The sequence below is a fragment of the Hyaena hyaena genome, unplaced genomic scaffold (genome assembly GCF_003009895.1).
Source record: "Hyaena hyaena isolate Hyena2069 unplaced genomic scaffold, ASM300989v1 scaffold_1171, whole genome shotgun sequence".
In the NCBI taxonomy this organism is placed as follows: Eukaryota; Metazoa; Chordata; class Mammalia; order Carnivora; family Hyaenidae; genus Hyaena; species Hyaena hyaena.
The window spans coordinates 420,866-431,456 of NW_024081805.1; the positions used below are offsets into that span (position 1 = coordinate 420,866).

At 44.9% G+C, this 10,591-nt stretch overlaps 1 protein-coding gene across 1 annotated transcript; it reads right to left on the reverse strand.

Annotated features, from left to right (window-relative positions):
- Positions 1 to 3,694: 3,694 nt before the first annotated feature.
- SAT1 (spermidine/spermine N1-acetyltransferase 1) lies at positions 3,695 to 6,667 on the reverse strand. The gene is made up of 6 exons (XM_039222663.1): positions 6,430 to 6,667; positions 6,139 to 6,190; positions 5,961 to 6,044; positions 4,491 to 4,592; positions 4,354 to 4,394; positions 3,695 to 4,227 (listed from the first exon to the last, which is right to left on the reverse strand). The coding sequence occupies exons 1-6, from the start codon at positions 6,493 to 6,495 to the stop codon at positions 4,057 to 4,059; spliced, it is 516 nt and encodes a 171-aa protein (XP_039078594.1). The 5' UTR covers positions 6,496 to 6,667; the 3' UTR covers positions 3,695 to 4,056.
- Positions 6,668 to 10,591: the final 3,924 nt, after the last annotated feature.

Below are 10,591 nucleotides of genomic sequence, written 5' to 3' on the forward strand. Positions count from 1 at the left end.
CTGGTTCCCGGTGAGTACTTACTGAAGGTTAGCTCTTATTATTAACTGACGGGGGGAGGGGGGAGCAGAAGGCAAGCTGACTGGCCGCAACCCCACCCCACCCCCTACCCCCAGGTGGGACGTGTGAGATAGTCCTTGGCCACTGCTGGCCTCCTAAGAACAAAGGAAAGGGAAAAAACAAGTGGTTACCAGCTGGAGATGACGGTCCTGCAGGCCTGGGTCTCCATCGCCCTCCACTGTGATGTGCGGAACAAAGGCAGAAGGAAATGGCAGATAGAACTGAATTTCCTTATAACCTGTGGCCCACTGACAAATACTTGAGGCAGGCAGAGGAAAACCTTTCTCCAGGAACCCCTACGGTCTTAATGCTGACGCTTTGCTGGAGAGAAAAACAACCTTCGCTTGACAATAGCTAGGCCTCCAATATCACGTGAGTCTTTAGCATATGAAAATCTCAGTGGAAACTTCCCCTGGACTTTACCTCCCCCAACTCCATCGCATATAACCAGTGGCTTTTGCTGCCCACAGGGCCTGTCCCTGTGCTTTAATAAAATCACCTTTTTGCACCAAAGACGTCTTCAATAATTCTTTCTTGGCCGTTGGCTCCCGAACCAACGAACTCCACGACCACACTAAAAACCTCTTCATGAACTGTGATGCTGATAACCCTCCGGAAACTACTAAAACATTTCTTGGGCAGATGCGAGCCACAAGAAAGAGGTGATGGAAGAATGGGATGCTGGACCAACATTATGAGGAAGGGCATTTGGTGGCCTTAGGTGGGGCAACAAACACAGTGAGGACAGAGGCGAAGTTCAGTAAGGGTGTGGGACTGTCAGTGCGAGCTGTGGGTAACAGCTGACTGGCTTGAAGCCGAGACAGGCATCACAAAGAAAAGGAATGAGAATAACGCACAGGGTCACCCAGAGGTGACAGTCCACAGGAAGAGATGATAAAACAAGAAAACAAAGATGTAGCCAGTCGAGCAAACACAACCCTCCAGGAGCCGACACGGCCACCTGCAGACTCTGAATGGGAGGCCAAGCCTGCCCCAGTCCGGGAGATGGTGGCCGCTTTGTCAGAGCGGGGCCAGCCCCATCAGCTGTTGCTGAGCAGCCGCTTGCCTTGGAGAACAGTGACGTCATCCATTCTAGGCCTTGCTGGACACCCAGTGGAAGGGAGACTCACAGGACGGGGTAGAGTGGGTATAAGGCATCAATAAGTCATTCGGCCTCTTCTGAAGTGTTGCTTCTGCCTTTTGGGGGGAAAGGACTACTTCCTTTCCCTAGGAAGGGTAGCGCCTGGAAGCTCGGCTGCTGATGATCTGGGCTCTGGTTTGGACGGTGACAGACCATGGCTCTACTATAGTTAGGTCAGTAGGAGGATGTCGTAAGTCTATACACGGACAAACCCAGCTACTTCCGCTTTTAATCGTATCACAAAATTTGATTTTACACGTTTTTAAGGAGTGTAATACACTTAGCACATAGCAGTTGTTTACCAAAAAAACCCAAAAAAACAACAAAAAAAAACCAACCTCTGCCACACAGAAAAACCTTGAAATGTCCTATGTAATATAATAATTGGCAAGTCCTTAGTCTGAAATACTATTCTTTTCAAGGGGTTATGTCAGGCAGAATATTTTAGTAAAATAACAACTTTAAAGTTATCTTTACAGAAAGCTATCTTTCTCCCCATTTTCCAGGTTTTTCATTGTTTTTTATTTCCTTTTATGAAATTTCCCAGAACATGTTTTCTTACTTGCCTGGTGATTTCAGATTTTAACAATTTGTTTGCTTGAAAGTTTAGTTTTTAATTTTTTTTAATGTTTTATTTACTTCTGAGGGAGAGAGAGAGAGACAGTATGAGCAGGGGAGGGTCAGAGAGAGAGGGAGACACAGAATCCGAAGCAGGTTCCAGGCTCTGAGCTGACTGTCGCACAGAGCCCAACGCCGGGGGCGGGGGGGTGGGGGGGCGCTCGAACCCACAACGTGAGATCATGACCTGACCTGAGCCGGTCAGACGCTTAACCGACTGAGCCACCTAGGCGCCCCTAAAGTTTAGTTTTTGAAGAGGTGCCTTTGTAATTGAGTTAAACATTCAGTGGGCTGATGCTTTGGTGTTCCAACTTTAATTTTTTTTTTTAAATTTTATTTTAGAGAGAGAGCGGGAGCGGGGCAGAGGGGTAGAGGGAGACAAAGAGAGGGAGAATCCCGAGCAAGCTTCGTGCTGTCCATGCAGAGCCCGGCACGGGGCTCGAGCCCAGGAACCATGATGCCATGACCTGAGCCGGAATCAAGAGTAAGACGTTCAGCCAACTGACCCACGCAGGCACCCCTCTGCTTCTAAACTCTAAGCTTAAGGGACTTCTTCAGGGGACACAGCCTTCATAAAAGCTTTCGTGTGACAACACTGTATTTTTAGGGCTCAACTCTAAGAAGAATGAGAAAACAAAGAGTTACATTGTAACTTGCTTGGTTAATCTAATTTATTCACATATTTAACCACAGTCAGCATGTAGTTGTTTTCCTCAGAGGCCCAGTTTCCAAAACAGTTTTCAAAATGTCTTCTTTCCCCACAAGGCTTTTTGTGTTTAGTTAGCCCTTTTTATGTTTGTGAGCTTCTCTCTCTTGCTTACTTAGCACCCTAGCAGGACCCTGGCTAATAGCGGACCCTGTAAACCTGTTCTCATAGCAGGCTCTCTGAGCCACCAATAAATCGCAGAGCTCTCCTGGATTCGGTATAGTGCAGGATCCCATTGCCTTCTAATTTAGAAGTCAGAAGACTTGAAACAGGGGGTGCAGGGCAAAACCCCCCTTTGACTGAGGAGGACTGTTTCCTTCCTGGAGCACAAAAAGATATGGAGTATTGTTTTTCAGGTTATCTGAGGACTTGGAAAACATTCATCTTGGAAATCAGCACGGTGGTTCTTATCAACTACCATCTCCATTATTATGGGAATTGCTGGGTTTAGGAATTTAGCTCAAATGTAATGAGTGATAAAAGGAGGTAGTATTTGTTTTTCCCACATGCCTCTCTTGGTAGTTTCATTTTCATTCCTGGAGAAAGCTTTTGTTTACCACCACCCCCCACCTGTTTTTAAGCAAATAATCTGTCCACAAAGAAGCCCATTGATCCCACAGTACCCTAAGACTGGCCCTCCAGATAAACGAATTTCCCTGATTGGTACCCGCATCGATCTCCAGCCTTGTTGTTTGCACATTTCCTGTGAAATTGTTGGTTTCCATCCCCTGCCTGATTACCAAAGTGGTCCATTTTCCCCTCTGAATAGCATTTTGTGTGGGAGGAGGTTGTTGTGGGCAAGATGTGAGCCCCCCTACATTCCCAGTGTTTGGGAGGTCCCGTCTCCACCTTTTACGTGGGTAACAAGTGGGCTTGTTTGTTGTGGGCTCACTTCCTAACCTGGTTTCTCAGCTCGTGAAAAAATCTGTCAGATGAAGTGTAGTGTCACCAGTGTAAAGTCATTTTACATGCCCCGCTGCCTGTAAAACCATGGGATTCAACTGGCTCCCTTCCAGACTTTGAGAACAGCTTGCGACCATTTTCAATTGGGGTAAAAACGGTTTTTACACAACTGTAAAGTTATCAAGTTAGGTTTCTTGGCCATTTTTATTTTGCATTCAACAGCAAGAAAAACGTCGGTCGGAGAGACAAAGATCAGTAAAAATGCTTATACTGATTAAATCAAAGGGTAGTTTATTATAAAAGAATCAAAACAGAAACTCTAAGTACCAGTGTGTACATTGTACACATTTAAATGACTCACAAGAATGAAGTTTTTTTTCATATACATTAAGATCATACCACCTTGCTGTTTATCAAAAGATGTTCAAGGAGAAATCTGACTCCGAACTGCATACAAGACTGCCATCTTAAACAGACCGCATTTCAAACATGCAACAACGCCACTGGTAATAAAGCTTTGGAATGGGTGTTCATTCTATTATTTGACTACAAACAGGATAGAAAGCAAGATCAGTCGAGAATTTTATCTAAAATAGAACGGAAGCTGTCAATTTTCTGCACCAGCACTCCTCACTCCTCTGCTGCCATCTTTAGCAAATACTCCTTGTCGATCTTGAAGAGTCTCCATCCCTCTTCGCTGGACAGATCAGAAGCACCTCTTCTTTTGTAGAAGTTGATCGATGGTTCGTTCCATTCGGCTACCAAGAAGTGCATGCTGCTGCAGCGGCATTTCATGGCAACCTGTTGTAAGAGACGGCCAAACAAAGTCGGTGACATTTCACCTGCTTGCCCAGACACAAATCGGATTCAGTCGTTCAAAGAGTTCAGTTAACCCTTAGGGATTCAGAAACCAAAACCAAGACATACCTGGCTTAGGTTCTTCAGAATTTCTGATCCTATGCCAAAGCCTGAAAGAAAGAGAAGTACCGTTTAACAAAATCATCTTTAGGACTTGAAGCCCTGATTTCTCATTAGAGCGCCCCACCTCCTAAACTCAGCCATACCTCTATAGTCACTCATTACGAAGAAGTCCTCAAGATACAACAGTTTGCCAATCCATGGGTCATAGGTAAAGTAGTACATAGCGAAACCAACAACGCTGTGTCCTGTAATAAGAGTATCACCTGAGATGTGGACCAAAAGCAACCCATAAAAGCTGTAGCTGCAAAATCAGAAGCCTATCATAGGTTTTAAAAAAATATACATGCATGTATCATAGAAATAAGTAGCCACTGGACTGTTTCCCGATTTTTATGCTAGTGCAGTCCAGGCCATGGTTGGATGATCTCGCTGTTCTCAGAACATGTATTTGCAAAAAGCACACATTAGAGCTAGCTGAAGCGAGGCTAAAATTGTGGACTGGCCACTCTGCAACCGGCTGGATCTCACACTCAGGAAGTGAGAACGCTTTCATTACTTGCCAGCACAGCACTGCTATAGTCTTAAACTAAACACACACATTATTCACATCCTACTGATATATTGGTATGTTGACTTGGGAATAAGTCAGGTTTACACGGCAGTTCAGAATAATAAATATTCGTGGTTTAGAAACTCTGCTTCCTTAAGGTCAGGACATCAGGCCAAAAGGGCAACGTTTAATTTCAGAACTTGCCTTCCAATTCACACATTTTCAGTTTGCTCTCCCCAGTTTTAAGCCAGAAGCAGCAGAGGTACCCAGAAACAGGTATTATGTAACATCCACATACCTCTGAAAAGTACCTAATCCCATGTTTTCCATTCGTTTCTTCTAGCTTGGGGAAGAGACTTCAGAAAAAAACGAAGCACCCACCCAAACAACTTCCCTTTTTAGCTGTCTTCTGACCAGTCACCAGGGACCAGCAAAAAATAACAATCTGACTCCCTCGTATAGGGTGTCTGTAATTTCAAATGGAGGCAAAGGTTTCAAATTAAACTTTCTAGCCATTTTATCGTCCTTTGGAAACACAGGAAGCGAGTACACTGGAGTTTCTGATCTACCGTGTTTTAAGTGTGTGATAATAGGACCTTACCTCATTTATCATGATCATCTACTTTATTGTGTAAAGGATCTTTTAGTTACCTCCCCGCCCATCCATGTACACGGAAGGGCCATGTACATGGCGAAGCTAGAGACTGTAACCTGAAGATTGGGACAAATTAAAGAAAAAAATGTGATTTAACACAATTACAAAAAAGGTTACGTTAGGGTCAAACAAGAACCATTTATGAAACTGAATTACAACAAATGACATTATACCTAACTCTTCCGGGTCTCCACAGCACTCTGATACTTACTTAAACAGCTCTTTCAACCTGCCCTATTATGTGCAGCACATCTATTTTTTTTCCTCAGTAGTTTGAACACTCGCTATTATTTCTGGCCAATTTCTCGGTAAGTATCATTGGCCTGTGTTGTCAGTGGTTCTACACAACAGACAGTATGCCTTTATACAACACTCGGTGTTTGGCTTCTGGAAGGGGAGGGTGGATACCTTCCGGAGACCGGTGCTCCTTGGGCACTTCTGCAACCAGGCAGTGGTAGAAAGGGTGCTCTCCGAAACCATCCTCTAGTAGATCTGCAAGAAGGAGCAGCAGGGACAGACAGTGATGGCCTCGGTGAAGATGACAAGCACCGGACGCCCTCCCCCCGCCCTGCCACAGTTGTGTTACCTTTTTCAGTTAATATTACTTGCTCTTCCATATATTCGTATTTGGCCAGTTCCTGGGGCGATGCACATGGGAAAAGGAGACAAGAGAAGAAGAAAACTTAAGTGAGGCCCCCGGCCTAACCAGCTCAGAGGGAGCAGGGTGGGCGGGCCGGGGTGGCGATTCATTCCCAGAACCCTGCCCCGAGCGGCCGGGCCAAGGCTGAAGATGGGGGGCGGAGAAAGGGGAAACCTGCCGGTAGCCGCTCCCCACCTCCCACCCCTCGCCCCAGGAAGAGCCCAGGCCTCCCGCTACCTTGATCAGCCGCAAGATGTCACTGCAGTCGGCGGCGGTGGCCGGGCGGATCACGAATTTAGCCATTTTCGTCTTTTGCTTTTCTTCCCTTTGCGGACCAGGCCCCTGTACTTGAACAGCAGGAGGAGGTGGTTCCTCATTCGTCTCCCGGGAGCGTCCTTTTCTCAGTCAGGCTGGCACCATGACCCGGCGAACCTCTGCAAGTGACGGAAAAGCTTCAGCAGACTGCGACTAGCGCAACTCGCCCGAGTGGCCGCCGGGCCCCGCTTTTTAGCACGAAGAAGCCCCGCCTCCGGCCGTGAGGCGGAGACCTCTTGCCCAATGAGGCCGCGACCGCCCCCCTCTTCCGGACCCCGCCGGCCCTTCCGGACCCCGCCCTCTCTTCCGGGCGTCCGTGTGAACCTCGCGTGCGCGGGCGCGGGCGGGGCTAGGCGACCCGCGGAGTTCTCTAGGGGCGCCCTCTACCGACGTCTCTCGAAACCTTCCCGGAAACGCGAGCCGGGAACTTGCGCGTCCCCCTGGCACCTTCGCAAAAGGTAAAAAGGAGATCCTTTTGTGGCGCCTGGCTAGTGACTTTCCCCTTTCTTCCTTCCCCAGTAAGGAAAGGAAACTCAGGAGACCCAGCCTTGGGCAACTTGAGGATTAGAACAGCAGTTCTCAAAGTGTGGTCCTGGGGACCCGGCGGGTTCCAGGTTCCCGTCAGAGAATGTGTCAAAATTAGTTTCACAATAATAGTAAGACGTCATTGGTCTTTTTCATTATTGTTGAAAATTTCCAGAGGCGACGTGATGTGTGTGTGATGAAGTCACTGCTCTGATGACTAATGGAATGTGTGCTTGTATATTCTTTTTTAAAATGTTTATTTGCTTATTTTTTGAGAGAGAGAGAGAGGGAGAACACAAGTAGGGGAGGGGCAGAGAGAGAGGGAGGCTGAAAATACCAAGCAGGTTCAGCGCTGTCAGTGCAGAGCCCCATGCGGGGCTCGAACTCGTGAAACCAGGAGATCTTGACCTGAGCTGAAATCAAGAGTCAGACTGAGCCACCTAGGCCCCCACATGCTTGTATATTCTTATGTTTCCTATAATTTCCCAAGGTAAACTATTTGGATCCCTCAATAATTTTTCCGTTTATATTTGTAATTTTTAGAATTAACAGTTTTCTTTCTTTTCTTATTCTTTCTTTTTTTTAAATTTAAATGTTTTATTTATTTCTGAGAGAGAGAGAGAGAGAGACAGCGTGAGCAGGGGAGGGTCAGAGAAAGGGAGACACAGAATCCAAAACAGGCTCCAGGCTCTGAGCTAGCTGTCAGCACAGAGCCCAACACGGGGCTCGAACCCATGAACTGTGAGATCATGACCTGAGCGGAAGTCGGATGCTTAACCGACTGAGCCACCCAGGCGCCCCTATTCTTTCTTAAATCTCTGACCTTCCTTGTGGACACACAGTTCATCTGCGTGAGGTACGCTCATCACAATTTCCTTTAGTAAAGATCTGCTTGTGAAAAATTTTCTGTTGTGCTTTCTACATGTCTTTAATTCATCTTAAAATTCTTGAAGGGTTTATTTCACTGCTTATAGAACTCGAGGTTGGAAGTTATTTTCTCTCAGCATGGTGATGATATCAGACTATCTTCTGGCTTCCATTGCTGTTGAATGTTGTTGTAATCCTTACTTGCTCCATCCTCTGTGCTTTTCTCCCCTTTTCTTTAACTTTTTATTTTGAAATAATTTACGAATTTATTTTTTAAAAAAAATGTTTAATGTTTATTTCTGAGAGACAGAGAGCATGTGCAGGGGAGGGGCAGAGAGAGAGAGAGAGGGAGGCACAGAATCTGAAGCAGGCTCCAGGCTCTGAGCTGTCAGCACAAAACCTGATGTGGGGCTTGAACCCGCGAACTGGGAGATCATGACCTGAGCCGAAGTTGGTCGCTCAACCAACTGAGCCACCCAGGCGCCCTGAAATAATTACAAATGTACAGAATGTGTGATGACAGTGCTCTTGTGCCTAAAGGAATGTGTGTTTGTGTGTTCTTATGTTTAGTAGAATTTTCAAAGGTAAACTTTTTGAATTCTTCAGTAATTTTTAAATGTCCTGAGAGCAAAATGTTTGAGAATGGTTGAATGAGAGTATAGGTGTTGTTGACCGCACCCACAGGAACAAATATTCAGCCTCCTGCAGATAGTTTTTCTTTGACAACCCACCTTCCTAGACGGAGCCTCTGAGGGCTTGCTTTGGCCGCCCTACTTGGGTTCCAGGATGAATCAAAGAGAAAGCATAAAAGGGTCCCACAGTGTTCTCCGTCGGTAGAATGAGAGGTTGGACTGTCACCAAATGACCCCTCAAACATTCAACAGGTGATTCTCTGCCTTTGCTAGCAATATCCTGTATGTAAAAAAGAAAGCAAAAGTAGGTTCTTTGTTACCCTTCCCACCCTCTGGGAATCTGATGCATAGCGAGTCACCTGGGAGTTTATGAAATGTCTTTCTCAAAGATCTTTAAAAATAGCCTTGATTCTCATCCGCCTAAGCTACTTAAGGTAATGTCTTTCCTGACACCGTGACACATGCATGATCATTCAGAGGCCCTTCCCGACTCCCGGTCTAACTTGTGGGAGGAGCTAGGAGAGCCAATTGCGTAGGCGTGTGTTTACTGATAACGGAAACTTAGACCTCCATGACTAAGCACTAATGATAGCTGTCCTGTTGAAGCAAATAGTAAGGCTATTTTCAGTTTGGGTTGCTTAGTTTATCAGAATAATGATTATTTCATTAACATTGGTTTCATTTTCTATGTATTCTATTTTTCCAGTTGAAATTTCATGCTTTTATGCTTCACTTTGCCATTATGGCAAGAAGAGCCGGTTCTTTTTTTTTTTTTTTTTTTTTAAGATTTTATTTTTTTAAGTAGTCTCTCCACCCAACATGGGGCTTGACCTTACAACCCCGAGATCAAGAGTTGCCATCTCTACCAACTGAGTGAGCCAGGCGCCGCCAAGAAGAGCCTATTCTGAAAAGCAGATGGTGATCTCTCTCTTTCTCTCTATCCTCATTGTGATTGTGTTTGTGCAAATGTAGAAGCTTAGAACCCTAAGAAATTTCAATTTTCTCTTGACGGTGAACCAAGTTAGGCTTTTTCATTGTCAGGAATAGATACAATGGATGGCCAACGTTACTCCTAATACTGGAATTTATATTTATTTAGTTTTTTATTTATTTTCAATGTTAATTTATCTTTTTTTAAAAAATAGTTTATTGTCAAGTTGGTTTACATATAACACCCAGTGCTCATCCCAACAACTGCCCTCCCCCATGCCCATCAATGTTTATTTATCTTTATGAGGGGCTTGAACCCACGAACCGTGGGGTCATAACCTGAGCTGAAGTCGGCCACCTAACCAACTGAGCCATCCAGGCACCCCTGGAATTTGTATTTAAAACTGCATAAAAAGGGATTACCTGGAGAATTTTGATTTGGTTAATGACTCAACAAATCAACAAGACCTACTGAGTCTTGTGCTAGGTACTTGGGAGTTATAAAGGAGGATTCAGTTTTGAAACCAGCCCTCAGGGCATACAGTTTACTTTTAGAGTTGTATGTGTGTAGTTTACTACAGCAGAATTTAAGCTTTGTGAGAAAGAGAATTCCTATAAAACTAAGGAGGTCTTAGTATGGGTAGAGTAGGAGGAAGGGAAACCACCAAGGCTCATTGTGGGTGTTTTACATTCATTGTCTCATTTGATCTTTATAGTGTCTTGTGAAATAGGTAATGTTAGCTGCATCTTTACAACTGAGAAAATTGGAGGCTCAGAAGGGTTACGCAAATGCCACAATTAGGAAGTGATAGAGCTAGGAATGAAGGACTTCTCTTGATTTCCATGCCAAAGTGAAGCTGTCCAACTTTCCCTGTTAAAAACTATTATGGAAGGTGTCATGGTTTTCTTTTTCTGTTTATAGAAGTAATACATACTGATTAAGAAAATTGGAGAATGGCAGAATTACAAAAAGTTGATAAAAATCCTGCTTGTAGGTTGATTTCCTTACAGTCTTTTTTTCTGCGTACATATACATGCAGGACTGATACTTAGTTGGTATATACAGTTAGTAGATTTAAAATGGCCACAAATTCATTTCAGCGCCTCCAATCAAGAGATAGAGTTTGTTT

Coding starts and splice junctions, on each gene's coding strand:
- SAT1 (XM_039222663.1), bottom strand. CDS start 6,495: ATGGCTAAATTCGTGATCCGCCCGGCCACCGCCGCCGACTGCAGTGAC. Junction 6,045..6,138: donor AGTAATATTAACTGAAAAAG/GTAACACAACTG, acceptor TCCTTCTTGCAG/ATCTACTAGAGGATGGTTTC. Junction 4,593..5,960: donor GGAGCACCGGTCTCCGGAAG/GTATCCACCCTC, acceptor CTCTTATTACAG/GACACAGCGTTGTTGGTTTC.